General features: G+C 42.3%; 1 protein-coding gene across 1 annotated transcript; it reads right to left on the bottom strand.

The window, feature by feature from the left end:
- Nucleotides 1-8724: 8724 nt before the first annotated feature.
- LOC117347549 (interleukin-20-like) lies at nt 8725-21996 on the bottom strand. The gene is made up of 6 exons (XM_033918637.1): nt 21973-21996; nt 20081-20131; nt 17231-17293; nt 16741-16893; nt 11000-11074; nt 8725-8914 (listed from the first exon to the last, which is right to left on the bottom strand). Exons 1-6 carry the CDS (start codon nt 21994-21996, stop codon nt 8837-8839), a joined length of 444 nt encoding a protein of 147 aa, XP_033774528.1. The 3' UTR covers nt 8725-8836.
- Nucleotides 21997-23006: the final 1010 nt, after the last annotated feature.

Raw genomic sequence — 23006 nt, 5'->3', positions numbered from 1 at the left:
ACATCCTGCCAAGAACACCTCTGTCATTTTGTGGGACTGTGATTGATAAAGTGTGTTTAAAAGTCTAGTTAAGGCTCTTAGGGGCTGATTCTATAGAAAAATGGAGCTTCCTTTCTTCCATAGGAGGCAGCTCTTTCCCGACCTTGGTTTCTGACACTCCCTTCCTCTCCACCTGATCCCCGAGGGAAAATTTGATAGGGTGTGTGTTGATAACTTACAATGAAATCCAGGTTTCTCCAGGCAGCAGTCTCTGCAAGGTTTGACAATCTCTGAGGTGCAAAACCAAGCGAAAAACTAGAGGAGAAGACTAAGAGAGATTTGGGAACAACAGCCTGGGAGTCTCCGTACTGGAACCGCAGGTCGAATTGCACATGGGGGTTACAGTACTGGGGAAGCAGAAAGTAAAGGGGAGATTTTATCCCCTCTTAAGGGGCAGTGAGGTGCGGTATCTGGCCTGGTATTGAATGAAAGACCAGGAGGGGAAAAAATGGAACAAAAAAAGTGGAAAATCACTGGACTAGGGGCCTCTTTTACAAAGCCGCACAAATGGCCCCAAAGCCCATAGAGATATAAAGGGCTTCGGGGCCGTTGCCGTGTGGCAGCTGCTAGCACGGTTTTGTAAAAGAGGCAGTAAGCGTACAGTCCTTGATGGAGACTGCCCCAACTTTGTTGCTTGGGCTGAGAACTGGACGAGCTTCTGCGGCTTCCTTTACCTGCCATTTTTTCCTGACCTTTTCTGTTTTTATAGCCTAAGTGGTTTACAGTCAGGTACTGCAGCATTTTTCCCTCTCTGTCCTGGGGGGCTCACACTCTATCGAATGTACCTGGGGCAATGGGGGGATTAAGTGACTTGCCCAGGGTCACAAGGAGCAGCATGGGTTTGAACCCACAACCTCAGGGTGCCGAGGCTGTAGGTTTAACCACTGTAGAAATCGGGATGTAGTAAAAGTGAGCCAAGTCCAGGACAATCAAGCCATTGTGACATCACTGATGAAGTTGGCTCTTATTGGTGGAATGAGGCATTATGATGTCACAATAGCAGCTCTGGTCAGAGCCTATTTATTTATTCCGTTTTCTTTACCGTTTTCCCAGGGGAGCTCAGACTGATTTACATGAATTTTGCTCAGGTACTGAAGCATTTTTCCCTGTCTGTCCCAGTGGGCTCACAATGTACCTGGGTCAATGGGGGGATTAAGTGACTTGCCCAGGGTTTGAACCCACAACCTCAGGGTGCCGAGGCTGTAGGTTTAACCACTGCACCACTCTAGAAATCAAAATGTAGCTAAAGTGAACCAAGTATAGGACAATCCAGCCATTGTGACATCACTGATGAGGTTGGTTCTTATTGGTGGAATGAGGCATTGTGATGTCACAATACCAGCTCAGGCGACCAGAGGCGGACACTTTCCACACTATTTATTCATTAGGTTTTCTTTACCGATCTCCCAAGGGAGCTCAGAATGGCTTATCAGGGGTGTCAAAGTCCCTCCTCGAGGGCCGGAATCCAGTCGGGTTTTCTGGATTTCCCCAATGAATATGCATTGAAAGCAGTGCATGCAAATAGATCTCATGCAGATTCATTGGGGAAATCCTGAAAACCCGACTGGATTCCGGCCCTCGAGGACCGACTTTGACACCTGTGGCTTAGATGAATTTATTCAGGTACTCGAGCATTTTTCCCTGTCTTTTCCGTGGGCTCACAATCTGTCTAATGTACCTGGGGCATTGGTGGGATTAAGTGACTTGCCCCGGGTCACAAGGGGCAGTGTGGGTTTGAACCTATGACCAGGCTCTGACTCACTCCCGTAGAAATGCCTACTGTAAAACGAACACCTGTACAAGGAAAACTGTGAATGTTGCTATATGTAAATTTTAAGGCTTCCCTTTGTGCAATTTAGTGCAAGGTTTCCCTTTCACACACAGCAACAGAAATTAAAAGAAAGCGGAAGGAAGAGCCGACAAGCCAAGACGGGTGAACCTGCCCTGCAGGCTCATCTTTCTCCCGAAAAAAGAACGTGCTGGGATTCCTAGGGCTTAGACCGTCAAGAGAGCAGCAGCCCTGCTACGAGACAGCCGCGCTTCCTCTATTGGCAAACGTTGCTCTGCTTTCCTCACATGGCTGCATTGACGATGCCAGAGATGTCCTGCTCCTGCTTCCTGTTATACCAAAGCCTGAACAGCCCCAAAATTCCCACAGCATGTTAATGCAGAGAAATAAACCAAAAGATAGATGAAATAAGGTGATACCAACCGACAGGATGTTAGTCATTGGCTTGTCCCAAAAAGTTTCAGCCACCATGGATCCTGATGCGCCCCACAATTTTCCCTAGTCATGAAGGGGGTAATTTTGTGGATTCATTTCTATGCTTCTATCTCCTCAGTCCATAAGAGGGCTTTAAATCTAACCCCCTCCCCCACCCTTATTACTAAGCCATGGGACATACTTTTAAAACCAATAGGAGGAAATTTTTTTTCACTCAGAGAATAGTGAAGCTCTGGAACGCATTGCCAGAGGTTGTGGTAAGAGCGGAAAGCGTAGCTGGTTTTAAGAAAGGTTTGGACAAGTTCCTGGAGGAAAAGTTCACAGTCTGTTATTGAGAAAGACATGGTGGAAGCCACTGCTTGCCCTGGATCAATAGCATGGAATAATGCTACTCCTTGGGTTTTGGCCAGGTACTAGTGACCTGGATTGGCCACCGTGAGTACGGGCTACTGGGCTTGATGGGCCATTGGTCTGACCTAATAAGGCTATTCTTATGTTATTAGTATTTGAACTGAGTTTTTCAGGCTTTGTCTGACATATTACAGTGATCTAATTTTGACACTATTCTTGGATGAAAACCTTTTTGTAATATACTGTATATGTATTGATGCTTTCCGCTTTGTATTGTTTTCATATTATATATGTTGATATAGTGATCCGCCTTGGCCAAAGGTGGAATATAGACTACTCAGATAATTATCAACCATGCTCTAAAACCATCAAAAGATCCATTGAACATAGGATCCATGGGGGCCAACGTTTTTCACACAATGTGTAATTAAATTTGATGCCAGGGTAGGGGTTATCATTAGCGGAAGATGGTTAAACTGCTGGATAGTACCTGGCCAAACCCCGAGGAGTAGCTCCATTCTAGAATCCCAAATAGTGGCAACATTCTAGAATCTCAACGAGTAGCAACATTCCACAGTGGCTCCCCCCCAATGGCTTTCTCTGTTTCTCATAGTTCTTTTCCAGGGATGCTCATCAGATTAAGGGCCTCTCCAACCCCTTCCTTCCCCAGTCTGCTCAAGTCAACGCCATGTCATGGAAGACCCTACTCATCCTCTGGTCCTCCCATGCTCTGTGTTTGAACTCTGCTACTGCCTATTCCAGACACTGAGTACCCCCCTCTAGTATTTCTTCCTCCCAGTCTCATATCCTAATCCTCTTGTCCTTCAAACTACAAACTGTAGCTGATGGTCTAGTTGAGTTTTAATCAAATGGTGCCTAGGTATTTATGTGATTGTCTGGCACTGTAGGTTCCAACGAGACAATAAGATCTTCCAAGTTTCAAGTTTATTAGGTTTTTATATACTGCCTAGCAAGGTTATTTAAGTGGTTTTACAATCAGATACTCAAGCATTTTCCCTTTCTGTCCCAGTGGGCTCACAATCTATCTTACGTACCTGGGGTTATGGAGGACTGAGTGACTTGGCCAGGGTCACAAGGAGCAGCGTGGGATTTGAACCCATAACTCCAGGGGTCTGAGGCTGTAGCTCCATCCACTGCGTCACACACTCCTCCACGCAGACAAGTTTGATGGTTCCATCTTCAAAAAGCCTTCATTATGAGAATACAAGGCGAAGTGTGTAGGACCTATGCGCGGACATCGAGGCGTGTGATGCTATCACAGTGACGAACACGCACTTCCAGGTGCCTCAAGCTAACGCCACTAACTTTAGTGTGCCCCAGCTCGAGAAAGTTTGCGGGACACTGCTGTAAAGGAATACAGATGCCAGAATAACTGGATAAAGGCAGTTTGCACATGAGACTTAGGCGTGAACACTTGTGCCAGGCACGGAGCTGTTATAAATGTTCACACCTGAAAGTGAGATACCCACCTAGGGCTGGAAAAATCAGTGCTCAACGATGAACAACAATTGTAGAAAACTGCAATTGACTGAGTCTGTGGGTCTTTTCTTTATTCAATTTTCTATACTGTTCTCCCAGTAGACCTCAGAAGGGTTTACATGAGTTTATTCAGGTACTGAAGCCTTTTCCCCTGTCTGTCACAATCTATCTAATGCAGTGTTTCTCTTTATCAATTGTAGTTCTAACCCTTCCTTCCCTTTTGTTCCCATTTGTCAACGTCTTAAAAAGTCTCAATGGCCACGAATTTGGACTTGGAGGATGAGATGTACAGTGTCTGCATCTATGAGGCAAACGTGGTTTTTCCTGTGGCATAGAGCATGGTGGATCCCTGTTCGGTTACAAAAATTGGATAGCTCTAAGTCTAATAGATGTTGCCACTGTCATCTCGAAGCAGGGACTTTAGATAAGAACATAAGAAGTTGCCTCCACTGGGTCAGACCAGAGGTCCATCGCGCCCAGCGGTCCGTTCCCGCGGTGGCCCATCAGGCCTATGACCTGTGAAGTGGTCCCTGACTATTCCTATAACCTACCTCTACTTCTATCTGTACCCCTCAATCCCCTTATCCTTTAGGAACCTATCTAAACCTTCCTTGAACCCCTGTAGCGTGCTCTGGCCTATCACAACCTCCGGAAGCGTGTTCCACGTGTCCACCACCCTCTGGGTAAAAAAAGAACTTCCTAGCGCTTGTTCTAAACCTGTCCCCTTTCAATTTCTCCGAGTGCCCCCTTGTACTTGTGGTTCCCCACAGTCTGAAGAATCTGTCCCTGTCTACCTTCTCTATGCCCTTCAGGATTTTGAAGGTTTCTATCATGTCTCCACTAAGTCTCCGCTTTTCCAGGGAGAACAGCCCCAGCATTTCCAACCTGTCAGCGTATGAAAAGTTTTCCATACCTTTTATCAGTTTAGTCGCTCTTTTCTGGACTCCCTCAAGTACTGCCATGTCCTTCTTTATTATTCTCTTGTCCATTTATTATGAATTTCTGGAAATCAATTTGGGACCAAATTAATTGTTTATTAGATAACCCAGTGGCATTATCATATAATACTGTGCTGTTTGGTATGGCAATGAGAGCAAAAAGTCAGATTTCTACAAATAATAACAAATTATTACTCATAATGACTGTATTCAACAAATTACGTATAATTGGAAAAATTGGAATAGATTAAATTATAATTTCTGGTGGAATTCCTTATGTCATGTTTATAAAATGGAAAGATTTATTGCAATACAGCGCGGTTTTTTCAGGAAATTTCAGGATGTGTGGGAACCATTTACAAAGTATTGTACCGATTAGATGACATTTTATTTTATTTTTCCCTTAAATTTACAAGTTTGATTGTGAGGGGGGGGAGGGGAGGGTAAATTTATTGTTACATATTGTATAAGGTATTGATTATATGATAAGAAAGGGTGGGAAGGGTGGGAGATAAGAGCATATTATTTGTACCATTGATGATTATTAAGTGTTATATTTATTGTTAATTTTTTTGGATATATTGTTACACTTATTGTAAATTTGAAAATGAATAAAGAATTTAAAAAAAAAAAAAAGTTGCCATTATTCCTGGTTTTGTCTTAGTGTGTTTATAATGTATTATATTTAACACATTGTTTTAGCGCTTTTGTACACCACTAAAATCGGAAAGAAAGGTGAGAGGAAGGGAGAGAAATGGGCCTGCTGTGGATGGAGAGATTGAGAGAAGGGGGCAGATGATAGAAGTGAGGAGAAGGGGCAGATGATGGAAGTGGGGATAAGGGAAAGTAAATGCTGAATGGAAGTGGAAAAAGAGAACACATACTGGATGGAAGAAAGGATAAAGAAAAAGGACATGCAGGATAGGGGAAGAAGATAGAGTTAGTGAGATAGTGGAGGGTTGAAGGAAAGGGGTGGCACAGTGGGTGTGGGTAGACACAGTGAAAAGAGCGAAACTGAGGACTGCATAGTAAGAAAGAATTTAATTTAGACAGAGGCAGAAAATAAAGAAGGAAGACCAGAGAAGAAAAGGAAAGGTAAGAGAGAGGAGAAACAGATGCCAGAGAACAGGGAAGGAGACCGAGATATCAGATCTGAGCGGAGGAAATGAGAAGAAAGAGATGCTAAAAACCACAGGGGGAGGGAAAGAGAGATGAAAGGAGAAAGATGCCAGACCATGAGGGAACAGAGGGATGATGATGGATGCCAGACCAAAGGGGAGGGTCTAGAGGAGAGATGGCAGGGGGAGACAGACAGTTTCTGGAAGGGGCAAACAGTGGATGGAATGGGCAGATGCTGGATTAAAGAGACAGGACAGATGCTGGAAGGAAAAGAGTGAAAATAAGATAAAGGCAGAAACCAGAGACAACAAAAGGTAGAAAAAAAATAATTTTATTTCTATTTTGGCATTAGAATATATCAGATTTGAAATATATATCCTGCTAGAGACATAACTGGGGACTGCAAAGCCCAGGCAGTGCTTCTTTAGCTTCCAGCTGGCTTAGAGCTCTCTCTGACCAGGGGGCAGTTGCCCTACTTGCACTCCCCTAACACTATTCCTGTCATGTGTGACTGCGGTATTCTGTTAGCATGATATTTCTGTGTAGCATTCTGTAATAATTTGGCTTGTTCAGTTTTCTTGATAGTAGAGGAGATATATGTGAAGGGGAGGGGAGACAGGGGTTTTGTTGGTCCTTGCTCTGTATATTTGTATTTATAAAATGACAATTGTGCAGAATATTGTTTCTTTTTATACTTTACTAAAATACGTTCAATATAAAATCATAACTGAGGCTTGTGCGGATGGGATCAGATGGTTTGCGGGGACTGAGCTCGCGGAGACGGGGCGGAAATGTGGTTTATTTTAAAATTTCAGTCTTAGTAGTTTGCCGGTCCACAAAATAATTCTTTTATTTCTGCCAGTCCACGGGTGTAAAAAGGCTGAAGAACTCTGTGTTAGAGTACTAGTAATGCTGATAGGTGAAAATTGAGCAGGTATCCTTTTCTCCATCCTATTGTTTCATCACCTCGCCCTTTTTATTTGTTTATACATTGTATTTAATCCTTTATTTTTTACCTTATGTGTTGGTTGGTCTAAAGTTGTTTTAACCGTCTGGTTTGATTAATGTGTTATTTTTACCCCAATTTTATCATTATTTGTAAATCTCATTGAATTACGATTTTGCGATCAAATCAAATTTTTTATTAAACTTGAAACTTATCGCGCCTTAGTAAAAGGACCCCTTAGCCTTGCCCTGGTCCTTTTGTCCTCAGCTTGAATGTCTTCCTTTCCTTTCGCAATTGTACTTCACCTCCTCCATTCTTGCGTTTCCCGGTAGTCAAATGTCTAATTTTAGTTCTGTTATTCGTATTGTAATTTTTTTTTTACCCCAAAATCTTTTTATCGTAACTTGCTTAGAAATCCTGATAAGCGAATTTATCAAATTTTAATAAAACTTGAAACTAGATGGGAGACCCAGATCTCTCTTAAATCCTGGCTGGTGAGTATCAAAATATTCCTCCATTTTAACTTCAAGCTGCATCTATAGTGAGAATACTAACAGGAAATTTTAAAACAATCCAGGAACATAAGACTTAATGGTCGAGTGCCTACTCTGCCCCCCCCTCCCCCGAATGCCCCACAATAGCTGTTTTTTTAATTTGGCACTAATTGGTTATTCTCAGCAGCAGTAACCAGTATAATACCACTGAAAATTAGTGAGTAAGCTGCAAACAGGAGATTTAACCAGCCAGGAATTATTCCTGGATGTTTAAATAATTTGGGATTGGATTGCATTTATTTTCTTGATAAACCACTTGTACCAATCATATTAAGCGGTTTACAAAGCTACATGCTTCAAAAATATAATATATCACAGACTAGATGGGCCATTTGGCCTCTATCTGCCATCCCTTCTCTCTCTAACCTCAACTACTTCGTTGCTTCCAACTTTGTTCAATGGTTGTGAACCACTTGTAATTTTTGATAAACAAATGTGAACCGCCTAGATGGGTATGGCGGTGTACAAAAATAAAGTTATTATTATTATCATATTTCTAGGTTTCTAATATATCTATAAAGATATCATATACATTAAAACTCATAATTTCACTAAACTTAAAAAGTGGTCTATACTGCAGCATCCCAATGAAAGGTCTTAAGAGATTGTAGTTACTCCAGAACACAGTGGCTAGAATTGTCCTTCGCAAGAACTGGTCTGAGAGGGCCAGTCTGCTACTGGCTAAGCTGCACTGGTTGCCAGTTAAGAGCAGAATCCAATTTAAAGTCGCATGTATGGTCCTAAAGGCTACATATGGGGAAAACTCAACCAGACAAACACCAGCCATTCAGGTTTCACATTTCTTCTACAACTCAAGAGTGACCCAGCGCTGCAAACTGCCTCTGCCCTTTCCATGTCAAATCTGGAGAAAATCGTTCTTCAAATCCCCCCCCCCCCCCTTCGAGTTCCAGGGCCCCAAGACTTGGAATTGCCTTCTGGCCTGCTTACGAAGATCCCTTCCTACCTTCGATTCAGGAAATCACTAAAAACACATCATGTTGTATCACCTTTCATTTAATTCATTTATCAAGATGAATGCCATAGAGTGCTTTGTTTTTTTTATTCTCCTCTGTTGTTGCTTCTCGACCTAGGGTGGATTTGTCTTCCGTCCTTTGCTTCCCTAAAATGGAAGGCATCCGTCCCATAATCATCTGTGCCACAGACACTAACGAATTCTCTCCATCCAGTCCAGCAGTATATCGAGTTCTCCCAAGGCCTTCAGGACTGCTGTGCTGATGTCCATCTGTAAGGGATTGAAGCACATAGTTCACCGATTGTAGACAATATATTGAAATCCTCAGCTCAGCATTCAGCAGCAAATCAAGAAAGCAAATAGAAATTATTCAAAATGGAATGGAGAACATCTACTTAGAATCTAGATTTGTTTCCCTGGATGAGACGAGTGTAAATAACTAAAGACCTAATGCTTCCAGATCATCCCCCCCCCCCCCCCCCTAGGGGTATCCAACCTCAGTCCTCAAGCGTCGCAACCCAGTCGGGTTTTCAGGATGTCCCCAATGAAAATGCATGAGATCTATTTGCATGGCTCCATTATACGCAAATAGATTGCATGCATATTCATTGGGGAAATCCCACTGGACAAAGGCCAAGGTTGGACACCTCTGATCCAGAGGAACTGGAAAAGGTACAGAGAAGGGACGCGAACTGATTTGAGTTGCATAGACAAAACAGAGGCATGACTGAGGTGTGGGGAGGGTGGGCTAACTGAGTGTTGCTGCATATTATCTGGACAAGTTGGTCCGTGCTAATAGCTGGGCTAAAGTTATCTGCTTTAAACAGGAAGCTGATGTAAACAATATGGGGCTCATAATAATAATAATAACAAAAAAGTCTAAAAAGTGGCCTAAATGGGTACTTGGACGATCAAAAAGCCTGATCATCCAAGTACCCATAATCAAAGCTGGTTTTAGACATATCTAAAACCAGCTTAGGTCTTTCCTCTGCCTCTAAACGCATAGAGCGAAAAGAGCATTTTTATAGGAGGGGAAAGGGCGGGAGGTGGGCTGACCTAGACCTAGGCATGCAGCAGGTATAACCAAAAGTTTAGGCAGGTTGTCTAGTCGGCACTTATATGTTTTGACTTAGACCAAGTCAAAACAGGTATAAGTTCCGAAAAAGGGGCCGCTGAGCTGATGGCGGCTGGCGCGATCAGTTCAGCGGCCCGGCAACCTACCCCCCACCGCAACCATCGCGGCAGGAGAGATGGCTCATCTCCCCTGCCACGATGCAATCACCCCTCTACCCGAACTGCCACGACCTGCGGCAGGAGAGATGTCCAATCTCTCCTGAATGACCCCCCCTACCTAAATGCGGGAGCCAGTAAGGAAGCCGCTCAGCGCCAAGAAGCAGCACCAAATCGCACTGCTGCTCTTCTGCTGAGATGGACTAAGTGGATCCGTGCAGCCGGTTAGCAGCGGGGCAGGAGTTCAGAAAGCTTGCTCCTGCCCGCTACACCTCCACCAACGATCGGCAGAGGACCCGCTACACCTCAACCAGATCGGCAGAGGTAGGAAGATAGGGCAGGGAGGAGGACGGGGGCAGAGCCTGGCTGCGGCAGCCTTAAAAAGTTCTGGGAGGGGGCATTGACCCGAATATAAACTGGGACCCCCATTTTGGGCCAATTTTTTGGCCCCAAAATCCCGGTTTATATTTGAGTATATACAATACGAAATTCGTTACCATCATATTTAAGGTCTGAACAGAATTTGGATAAATTCAAGGGTGGCCTCAAAAGCTTTTTATTTAAAGACGCGTATGACTGTTAGTTGGTCTATGGGACTTTTCTAGCTCATTTTCAATATAAAAATTCATTTCCTATACAAAATTTTTTTTTCCCCTTTCCCTATGTTATTATCCTTAATTGTTCTCTCTTTCTTTCAAATTGTATTTCTCCCCACTACCCTATTGTTCCATGTAAGTAATGTTATGTCATTAAAAGTTTGTTAACTGGACCCCTTTTTTAATTTTTTTATTGTAAGAACATAAGAAATGCCTCTGCTGGGTCAGACCCGAGGTCCATCGTGCCCAGCAGTCCGCTCACGCGGCGGCCCAACAGGTCCAGGACCTGTGCAGTAATCTTCTATCTATACCCCTCTATCCCCATTTCCAGTAGGAATTTGTCCAATCCTTTCTTGAACCCCAGTACCGTACTCTGCCTTATAACGTCCTCTGGAAACGCTTAGAATTTATGATTAGTGTTTTATCAAATTTTTTAATTAACTTGAAACTTGAACTTGACGGTAATACTTTATTTTCTCCAAATCAAGCACATGTCCCAGATTTGAAACATGCCCTGGATTCTACTCACCTTTTCAAAATTCTCCTGAATCGTTTGACACGTCAGCCTGGACTGCCTTCTGCAAACGCATCTCGTTTCTGCTTGCTGGATACAAAAAGATGAAATAATGACAATAATAATGACTTCATTTTTATATATCACAATACCTGAAACAATTCAAAGCGGTTTACAGCAAAAAGAAACTGACTGCATACAAACCGCACGGTTACAAGAGGGATTCAGAAATACATCAACGAGGGTATAGACTCAAACAAATTTATCAAAAAGATACGTTTTAACTGATCTTCTAAAAGTTTACTAGGAGAAGGCATCTAAGATAAATTCGCTTACACATTTATTCCATTTACCAGCTTGAAATGGCAGAGTCCCAGTCGGTTGCAACTGATTTAAATCTTACAGAATTTCTAGAAGATCAGTCTAATTACTAATGGTACTTGTCTTAATGAGACAGATAAGAGTCTAATTATGAAGACATATTTTCAAAATAAACAAGTAAAATTTTGTGATGATACAGTACATATATTTCCTGATGTCGCTAGATCTACCCAGATGAAGAGGAAAGATTTTCTTTCTTTAAAACCCAGAGGGTTCATAGACAAAACCACCGAAGACAAAGGCGCGCGCCGACAACTGAGCGCAAGAGTGGTTTTAGGGGCTCCGATGGGGGTTTTTGTTGGGGAACCCCCCACTTTACTTAATACAGATCGCAGCGGCGTTCTGAGGGGTTTGAGGAGTTTGGGGGGTTGTAACCGCCCTCATTATGCTGGAAACTTAACTGTTTCCCTGTTTTTTAGGGAAAAAGTGAAGTTTTCAGTAAAATGTGGGGGGTTACAACCCCCCACACCCCCCATAACGCCCCCACAACACGGCGTGATCTGTATAAAGTAAAGTGGGGCGGTTCCCCCCCACACCCCCTGTCGGAGCCCTTTAAAACAGTCATTTTCTTCGGCGTGCGCCTCCGCATTGAGCTCAGTTGTCTGCGTGCGCTTTTGACCCGACACCAACCCAGAGTACTGGCTCTTGGAGCCACATTTTATTTAAAGTTTCCATGCAAGTGCCTTGGGCAACTGCAGGGTAAAGAATATATTTTCTGGGATTCAATTCCATTGGAAAGAGTCTTGAATATGAATGAACAAAATAAGATTTAGTAACTGTGATTTTTCGAGGAGGCCTATAACCCTTCATTGGAGTTCCTTTTCTATCCCAGCTCCTGTAAACCGTGCCGAGCTCTACAATTGTGGAGAGGATGCGGTATACAAACCTAAGGTTTAGTTTAGGAATTTTCCCCCTGTCGTTAAGGGGAATTCTTGCTTTTCTTCATCATGTTGTTATATAAAGGAAGTTAGCCCTTTCTTAAAGTGGGCTAGATGGAAATAATTGATATTTAATAATGATTTTGTTTTTCCTAATGGCGTTTGACTGTAAAATTCCATTCTTTACTGTTCTGGATAATGAACTGTTGTAAAAATTATAAATAAATTAAAAAAAGAAATGATAGAGTCTTATCTAGGAACCTCTTGTGGCTACAAAGGAAAGCAAATGGCCACGAGGACGGTTCACTGCCCGTAATGTCTTGTGCAGCAGCTCTGCTGATTCGCTAGTGAATTCATGTGTTATTCTTTCTAAATCATCCTGGCATGCAGCAAGGAATCATTTACTCATGAGGATTTAGTAACTGCCTCTCCCCCTTTTACAAAACCGTGATAGCTGTTTTCAGTGAAGGCCGGCATGCTGAATGCTCTGCATTGCTCCGCGCAGCCTGCGCTAAAAACTGCTACTGCGGTTTTTTAAAAGGAAGGGGGGGGGGGATCTGTAAAGATGTACTGTAGTGAAATGCCAGTTTTTTAAAAGGTGCTTCGGGTGGCTGTAAGAGCAGAGATCCGCTGCTTTGACTGCGAGTTCAAATCCTGGGCTTGACCTTGGACAACTGTCTTCTTGGATTGCATCGGATTGATTACATTTGATACAGGTGAGTATAAAGCGGTTTAAAATACTAATACATTAGAAATGAGGGTTGCAAAAAACAATTACACTGGAGATAAAAGGTATATTTTTCAATCCATTGGAGGAAAGAAGAGCGGCAAAGGAATGGCAGAGAACGTGATAGGGGAAGAGATGAGGAAAAAGCGGAGAGTAGTGAACCCATGAGGTTAGACTGTAGAAAGGTTTTCTGCTAATTTCAAGTGATCTAAGAGATAACATGGTACAAGACCATGCAATGTTTTGTAACAAATGCAGGCAAACTTGAATATCGCTCTCGCTTCCACAGGGGGCCAACGGAATTCCCGAGAGTATGACGTCACATGATCTGACTTTTATCAAATTAAAAATCAAACGCACAGCTGTGTTCTGAATGATTCACATTCTCCTAATGGTCTTTTGATAGGAGTCTCAATGATATTGCAGTAATCTAAAGTGCTCAAGACCAAAGATTCTACTACGAGTCTAAAAAAGGAAAAATCAAAATAAGATCGACTTGCACGCAGCTTCCATGGCATGAAAATGTTTTTCCTAACTAAAACTTCTAATTGTGACTCTAAAGATAGATTTTGATCTAAATATACTCCTAGGATTTTAATAACTGGCTTGATTGGGTAAATAACTCCATTCAGTCTCAAGGATTTCTCTTTGATCTTATTAAAAGGAGTAGCTAGAAAAAATATTGCTTTGTCTGAATTAAGCTTCAGCTTGAATTCTTTTCTCCATTGCTCCACTATCATAATTATGGATGATATAAATTGTAATGCTACAGGTGTTAAAGATGAAATAGGAACAACAATAGTTATGTCATCCGCATGACTACAATTTTAATCCTAAGGATGTTAATCTGATGCAGAAGCCAGCTAAGCCTACAGCAGTAGTTCCCAAACCTGCCCTGGAGGATCCCCAGGCCAGTCGGGTTTTCAGGCTAGCCCTAATGAATATGCATGGAGCAGGTTTGCATGCCTGGCACCTCCATTATATGCAGTTCTCTCTCATGCATATTCATTAGGGCTATCCTGAAAACCCGACTGGCCTGGGGGTCCTCCAGGACAGGTTTGGGAACCACTGGCCTACAGCCTGGCTGTCCGAGTCATCATTCTGAGAAAGCTCAACTAAGCCACACCAGGCCTGCCTAGTACCTGGATGGGGGACCCCTGGGAAATACCAGGGCCCTATGTTAGTCAGCAGCAACATAGTGGAGCCAAACACTGCACAGGAGAAGGCAATGGCAAACCACTCCTATACTCTGCCTCGAAACATCACAGGGAAGAATCCTCACTGAGCATGCAGCCATGGGTTGGTGGTCAACTTGAAGGAATACACGCATACAAGGAAGCTAAATAAATGTTAAAAAGTGTAGGAGAAATGGGGAAGATTTGTAGGTTATAAGTATTTAAATAAACCCTAGTTATATAAAGGTCTATAAAGATATGTGATATGAACAAGTTAATATTTATTTGATTCGATTTCTAGCCCCGAAGCTCAGAACGGATTACATAAGGACATTCACAGAGCAGACATGTTACAAAAGCGAAGGTCATGACTGGTCATAGGGTAGTGGGTACATAGGGGGGGGGAAATGTTGAAATTTCACAGAGACTAAGGGCTCCTTTTACTAAGGTGTGCTAGCGTTTTTAGCGCACATAGGAAATTACCCCGCGCTACGCTTCTAGAACTAACGCCAGCTCAATGCTGGCGATAAAGTCTAGCGCACGGGGCTATTCGGAGCGTTAAAGCCCTAACGCGGCTTAGTAAAAGGAGCCCTAAGGGGTTTGAATAGGGAAGGAGAACTTTTCAAGATAAGCTAGTTCCTGGATGATAGGACCACAGTTAATTAATAGCCAGACTGAACTGGGTGTCTCCGCCTCTTCCTTCTGGAAGTAAGCATCCTAGAATGGATTTTCTAGAAGGATCTGCTGGGCAGCTAAGTTACCCAGTCCTGGTTTTGAATTCACATTTCAAAGCAGTGTGAGGATTTGTAATCCCTGATTCTGTCCATTGAAATCTCTGCTGCCTGCCCCATAATGCACCATGATGAGGTTGGCAGAAATCCAGGTCTGGCCTAAAATCTCCCTCCTGGAACTGGGTAACCTGGAAGCTCTGACTGACCCAGCCCAGGCTTTATGATATTTGTGTGTTCTCATTTATTTAACAATAAAATCTTGGACCTGATCAGTAGAGATTCCTGTCAACTTAAAAGGATAATTCTCAAAGTGATTTCAAGAGGTAAAAAGTCATTTGTCTGAAAATTGCCGATCCTTTCATATGTGCATAGTTGACAGCACACATGCTTCTCTGGCACTCGACAGAAGCATCCCAGGAGCAGGGGTGGAAAGAATCCAAGGCATACTTTCAATGGAAGTAAAACTCAGATGGCTCAATCCGTCATCCTTTGTCTGGAGCCATATACCTGTAATGCATCCTCTACGGCAGGGGTGGCCACACTTTTTGGGCTTGCGAGCTACTTTTAAAATGACCAAGTCAAAATGATCTACCAACAATAAAATTTTTTTTAAAAAAACACTAAGTACACTGAAAGGCAGAGAAAATGTTAATTATCATTCATATTCCGGGTTTTTTTCAAAGAGGTCAAGGCAGGTAGCTCTATGCAATGTCACCTCAGTAACAACCATACAAAAATAGACAAATATACCCCCTCCCTTTTTACTAAACCGAAATAGCAGTTGCCCTGCGCTGCTCTCGACGCTCATAGACTCCCTGCGCTAAAAACCGCTATTATAGACACATTTTGATGACTAAATTGAAAATAAAATCATTTTTCCTACCTTTGTTATCTGGTGATTTCATGAGTCTCTGGTTGCACTTTATTCTTCTGACTGTGCATCCAATATTTCTTCCCTTCTTTCAGTCTCCTGTATGCTTCCTCTCCTCCAGACCTCATTCTCTCCCCCAACTTTTTCTTTCTTTCTCCCTGCCCCCTTCTTTCTTTCTTTCTCTCTCTCTCCATGCCCCTTTCTTTCTGTTCCCTTCTTTCTTTGTCTCCCTGCCTGCCCCCTTTCTTTCTTTCTCCCTGCCCTCCCCCAAGCCACTAGGTTTGCTGCCGCCATCGGGGAACAGGCCCCCAAGCCACCGCCACCCCAAGCTCTCCCTGCAGAAGCGTCGCGCTGACCAGCAATCCGCTCCTCAACGTCAATTCTGACGTTGGAGAGGAAGTTCCGGGCAGCGATTCACTGGCCCAGAACTTCCTCTCCAATGTCAGAATTGACGTCGGGGAGCGGAATGCTGGTAAGTCCGACGCTACTGCAGGGAGAGCTTGGGGCAGCGGTGGGGGACGGCAGGGAAAGGAAGGCTAATCGGCCCGGTAGATCGGGATGGCAACACGAGTCTATCACGGAGCCTGGGATGGGCTCCGCGATTGACTTACGTTGCTTTCCCGATCTACCGGTCGATCGTGATCGACATATTGGGCACCCTTGCTTTAGCGGTTTCCATATCTGATCATAAGAACATAAGAAGAGCCTTACTGGGTCAGACCAATGGTCCATCAAGCCCAGTAGACCATTCTCATGGTGGCCAATCCAAGTCCCTAGTACCTAGCCAAAACCCAAGGAGTAGCAACATTCCAAACAGAATCTCAAAGAGTAGCAAGATTCCTGAATCCCCAGAGTATTAACATTCCATGCTACCAATCCAGGGCAAGCAGTGGCTTCCCCCATGTCTTTCTCAAGAACAGACCTGGAGGAAGCCACGGCTTGCCCTGGATCGGTAGTTGTGTTCCCTTTCCCTGTGCCAGGCACGCCACTTACACAGATTCTCAGTTCCCTCTTGATGCTGAGGAAGGAATTGGCGATAACTCCAATGTTGCGCCGCAGTAGTGGGTCAACACTCTCGCAGTGCCGGAACACCTTTCCCAGGTAAAAGTTCAGCAGGAGACGCAGGATGCAACACTGCTCCGATGGCTGCAAATAAATCACAGCTCAGGCTTTACATAACCGGGTTACGGAAAATAATCCTGAACCTAATCCCTGCTCTAGGGCTTCACTACCTTAGATTTCTCCAAAACACTTCCTACCAGGGCTTTTTTGCATGCAATTTGCATATCTCTGGTGCTTCTGCCTTCAGCTATACAGTATCACTTAGAAAATCAGCTCTCACCTGTTGACTTATGCAGTTTGTAAGGATATACTCAACCCACTTTCATTCATAGAAAAACAATTGAATCCCTTAGTCAAATGCCGGAATATCCCAAGACTATGAAAGTCAGACGGTATGCGCAGCCCGTGTTTAGACACCTACCGCAATGTCTTGCAGACAGGATCTATCGATTATTCGGAGACTTGAACTGCTATCCAAAGATTGCTAAAGAGAGAAAAAAGCTCTGTTTAAGCATAAAATTCTCTGAAACCATACTCTAAAATGGAGAGCTGTATAGCAACTAAACCCCCCCCCGCCCCCCATAGTGCGGTTTTTAGCACGGGCCGCAGCAGTAACAGCTCGGACGGTCATAGGAATTCTCTGAGCATCGGAGCTGTTGCCGCCGTGGCCGGTTTTGTAAAATGTAACTAATTACTGTACTTTAGCAAAAGTTTTGATATTTTTACTTGTAAAGAAGTACTGGATAACATTTGTTACTTTTACTGAAGTAATAATTTTGCCAATTTTCACTACTTTTACCTAGCTACATTTGATGCATGCAGTTAAAAGTCAAAAGTCAAAGAAGGGAGATGTAAAGGATAATTCAAGTTTGCGTGCTTTTGCTACAAAACTTTATTTGGCCTATCTCCGAGCTACCTCATCCCGCATTTCAACCTGAACGGCAACAAAAAGAACTCTCGCAGAATCAATCTATTCGCCTTCCCCTCCCCAAAACTAGGTCACCTCAAAAGGTTCTTCGACAAAACCTTCGCCTTCCAGGCGGCCAAACAGAACCCATGGCTAGCCCAAATTATTTATTTATTTTTATTTATTTATTTAGATTTTTATCCCGTCCTCCCAGTAGCTCAGAACGGTCTACAAGTGAACATACACAATGGAGAGTAATTGGACATATAAGAAGTACAATAGGTTTAAATGTTTGGACATACAAGACTGTGTAGTAATTTAAATACAGGAAGTATACAGCAAATTAAGAGTAGAGTTTAAGTATAAGTAGTTTAGTTTAAGTACAAGTTATTTGAGTTTAGATACAATTTGTCAGAGTATAGACTAAGAGAGGACTATACTGAAATTTATAGAGAAGATAGACAGGGGAGAGAGGAGAGAGGTGGGGCTTAAGGGGGGGGGAGTAGACCTACTTCGATTTCAGGAAACTTCTCAAAACTGATTTATTCCACGGACAGAATCCATAATCCCCCCTTCTCCCACTCCTCCCACCCCTCCCACCAACGATCTGAACTCTCCCTTTACTCCTTCTTATTGTCATCTCCCTACCAAACCCCAATGTTTTGTACAACCCCTTCATGCTTACCTCAACGACTTCCTTGACTGTAAATCTGAATAATTGTAATTCTTGTAAATCTATTTAATTGATGTGAACCGCCTAGAACTCCCTGGGTATGGCGGTATACAAAAATAAAGTTATTATTATTAAAATGAAACGCAAAACTGAGAGCAGGATTTTGCTATTGCAAACAGTGAATCCTTTCATCTTAAATGTTGCTGTTTAGTGAGTGTTGCCTAGATGAAAAGTGGAGTTGCCTGTGTTTGAACTGGCTAGATGAGTTGGGTCATTTTAAAGCGGAGATGAAGCTGAAGCTGGTGGCAATTCTTTGCAAACATCGTAGTTGTGGTACTTTTACTCAAAAAGTATTATTTTAGGCTTTTACTTTTTTACGTATCCTTGAGTAAATTTTTAATTTGGTTTTCGTTATACTTTTTACTTTACTTAGGGCCCCTTTTATTAAGCTGTGCTAGAGGTTTTTAGGGTGATCTGGCACGGTATATGCTCCGACACTCATAGAAAAAAAAGTGTCGGAGTACTTACCTCACCGTCCCGTACTAAAAACCTCTATCGCAGCTTGATAAAAAAGTGTGTGTGGGGGGGTTTAAGTACTTTGATCTAGTACTTTAAACAGTACAGCTAAAGTGTCCAACACTGGTATTTCCTGTCTAGGTCTTATTGTATTGTCAAAAATATTTCTGCCAGTTGGACACTTTCATGCATGAGGCAGATCTGAGCATAAAGGGCCCCAGTGCAGAACGAGCCCTGATTCACATGGAAAACAAAAGACTCTATGGAGACGAGGACTTTATTAAAAGTTCAACTTCGTAATCCACTTAAAAACAAGGACCCAATCCTCTGAGAGATATGGACCCAACACAGCGTACTTCGATTGTTTGGTTTATGTTTATTTCGACTTGTTCATAATCCACGAGTTTTTCAATAGAACCCGTTGGGACCCCTGAGCAAGACAGACCGTGTTGGGTCCATATCTCTCAGAGGATTGGTCCTTGTTGTTTTTGTGTGGATTACAAAGTTGAACTTTTAATAAAGTCCTCATCTTGAACATCAACTCTCCACAGAGTCTTTGGTTTTCCATGGATTTCCTCGTCTCTGGAACCGTCAGGGTAAACATAAAATAACATAACATTATACTTATAGACCGCGTTACCAAAAAGTTCTTTGCGATTATAAACATTAAACATAATTGTCTATTTGAATGTCAGCTAGTCAGGTATTTGGAGAAAAAATAGGTTTTTAGCTGTTTTCTAAAATATCTGTAAGAAACAGCTGTGAGCAACAATGATCGAAATTCTTTTTCATGAGAAGCTGCTTGAAATGCTAAAGAGTGATTTAGGAATTTCTTGCTTTTTACAACCTTTTACAGAAGGGAAATTGAACATAGCATGAGTTTTCTACTGCATTTGTGCGTAGCTATGGAAAAACTATTAGCCAGATAAGCACCATATAAAACCTTGTAACAAAAACAGTCCCACTTGAACAATACCCGAGCTTTCACAGGCAACCAATGCAACTTGTTGCTTTGCTGTCTAAGGCCCTGATTCACATGTAATTGTGTGGCCCAACTGGCCAATCAGATTCCAAATCACTGGACACTATACCCTCAACCTTCTTGTCACTCATACCTAAGAATAGCATCTGGCAAACTCTTCTGCATGGTGGATATGCAACACTGCTAAACCTACCTTAGTTTGATACCCCTCTGTTCCTGCTGCACTCTGACCCCTTGTAACATCCTAGGAAGTGTGTGTGGGGGGGGGGGGAGGTTTTAGGCTCTCTGATTGGATCTCAAGCAAAATGATGTCATGCACCAATCCATATTTGGAAGAGCTTTTTGTAAAGTCCCCTCCCTCCGTCAAGGTTCAAAATACAAGTCTTTTTCAATAAAGTTTTCTGGGAACCTTTTTAATTTTAATTGGGAAAATCAAATTTAAGGTGAATTGTTTCAACTGAGTCCAGAAGGCTAGAAACATCAACTGTCTTGCTTAATGCCATATACAGAGTGAATGGTTGAGTGAGCTTGAATTCAAGGCGCCGTGGGACAAGGTACTTTGCCCAGAGTTCCATGCAGTGGCAGAGGGGCAACTTCAACTCATCAGGCAGGACCTCTTTCTAGGCCTAGGGTAGGATTTTAAACAATGGGCCATTGTTTCACCTTGTTCTTAATCTCCCATTGAAAATTTTTAGAGGAGAATGAGATATGGGAGAGAGACAATGGGAAAAGAATAAGGTGAAACCTCAAGAGACTGAAGTCTGAAGCTGGAAAGTGGAGAGAGTTATTTGCTCTTCCACTAACTTGTGACAACAGATGTGTGTGTATTGATACTCACTATATATTTTCTGATGGCCATAAAGGCATTCCAGGCTTCATCAAGATTTGTTGACACTCTACAGAGTCCCAAATTCAGCCCTTGGTCACTGGGGTCTGATGCCCAGTACAGGGAGAGCATGGTGGAAAGGAGGCAAAGTACAACCAAAGTGGTCTTCATCTTGCTCTTCCGACAGAAATCCCACCAAACCTGCAAAGCTGAGATTCTGCTAAGAAAACAGTGGATCAAGCAAACCATGAACTTCCTGCAATATGTCTGTAAAGGTTTTTGTTAATTCTTTAGTTTTATTTATTTTTTATATAGATTTATGTAAATTCAATTATTTGGCTTTTAGACTCTAAGCTGCCCAGAAGGCTATGACCCTTGGTGTGGGTTAGAAAATTTTAATAAACATGGAAAATTGGACACCTGCATTTAAATAACTCATAGATTAGAATTTTGCAAGGAAGAAGGGAGGGAGAGCATGGCACAGTGGTTAAAGCTACAGCCTCAGTCCCCTGAGGCTGTGGGTTCAAACTCACATTGCTCCTTGTGACCCTGGACAAGTCACTTAGGGCCTGTTTTACAAAGCCACGCTAATAGCGATTTAAAGGGCTATGAGGCTTTGTAAAACAGGCTGTTAATCCCCCCATTGCCCCAGTTACATTAGCTAGATTGCAAACTCACTGGAACAAGCAGGGAAAAATGCTTGAGAACCTGAATAAAATCATGTAAACCATTCTGAGCTCCTCTGGGAGAACTGAAAATTGAATAAATGATCTTGCATACCTTAGTTTATCTACAGGATATTATCTTCTTTTTTTCATTTAAATCTTTATTAATTTTCAAATATTAACAGTGCAATACAATGAATTTAAGCATAAACACTTCACAAAATGCACTTTTAAATACACAAATGATTTGAAAAACAATCATTTTCTCCCCCCCTCCTCCCCTTAACTAATAAAAGTAGAAGTACATATTTAATTTCAATAATATAGATAAATTAAGTATAGCAAACAATAATACATTCCCCTCCCCCCACCCTCCCCACCCACCCTGGATGTGTAAGGAAGTCAGATAAAAGGAAAAGTACATGACAGTTATTGTGACTGAATAAATGCAGTCAATGGGCTCCACGCCATTTTGAATGCGTTACTAGATCCCAAACACTCCGCGTTCATTCTTTCATACTTGTAACTGGAACATAAGTTTGCCCACCAGAAAGTATAATTCACTCAACCATAACTCTTCCAGTTACGTCTTACCATATGGATGGCTATTCCCGTCATTATCAAGAAAAGCCGGCTTTTATGTCGATCCATGTAATAGAGGACCACAAATTATGGCTTCATAAGTCATTGGTATCGATGACCCAAGTACAACATGGATTTGTCCCCAAATTGACTTCCAAAAATTGAGTATTAATGGACAATAGAACAACAGATGATCCAAAGTCCCTATATTAACATGACAATGGCCAGCATCTATTAGACTTAGAACTGTCTATCTTTTGTAAACAAACTGGGGTCAAAAAATCCTATGTAACAAGAAAAACCAAGTTTGTCTCATAGATGCTGACGCTGTACATTTTAACCTCCAAGTCCAAATTCGTGGCCATCGAGATGCAGAAATATACAGGATATTATCTTCTCCTTTCCTAACACATAGCATAGGTTTTAGCTCCGGCAAACATGAAACTTATAAGTAATTCCACACTTTTCTTGACACTTATCAGTTTGTTTCATATCATTGAATTGAAAAGTGTCAAGAAAAGTGGAATTTCTTGTAAGTTTCATGGCTCCACATCATTCTCTTCTTGGTTGGGCTGAGAACTTTTCGGTAGCCCCTTGTATGAAAAAGAGATGGCATCTTAATTAACCATGGCATGGATATAAGCAATATATGAACTGTTGGATGTATGCACAATCATTCAGCATCCCACCACTTTGGGCGAGACCATAGTTGGTTACCATTTTTATCCTAAGTTGCCTAAAACTCTGTAGGCATAATTTATTTTCAAGTTTCTTACCTTGGGTCAGCTCAAGCTTTCTGTAACTTGTCTTCTGAAAGTTTGTTTGACAGTTGAGGTAGCTCTGCATATATATATGAAGTTGAATGGAGGAAATATGTGCAGGTTTGTGGGTCTGAAACTGCCCTTGGAATGTTCTTAAATGTTTTTGGGACTTTATTTCCTGCCCCATTTGTACAACCATTTTAAAAAACCCATAAACAAGATTGCAAAAGGCAAAATATAAATAGAGCAGAGCACACCCTTAGAACATAGGAACTGCCATACTGG

This window comes from Geotrypetes seraphini, chromosome 13 (assembly GCF_902459505.1).
Source record: "Geotrypetes seraphini chromosome 13, aGeoSer1.1, whole genome shotgun sequence".
NCBI classification, from domain to species: domain Eukaryota; kingdom Metazoa; phylum Chordata; class Amphibia; order Gymnophiona; family Dermophiidae; genus Geotrypetes; species Geotrypetes seraphini.
Note: the sequence above shows the minus strand (reverse complement) of the source record. Positions and strands in the feature narration are given on the sequence as shown.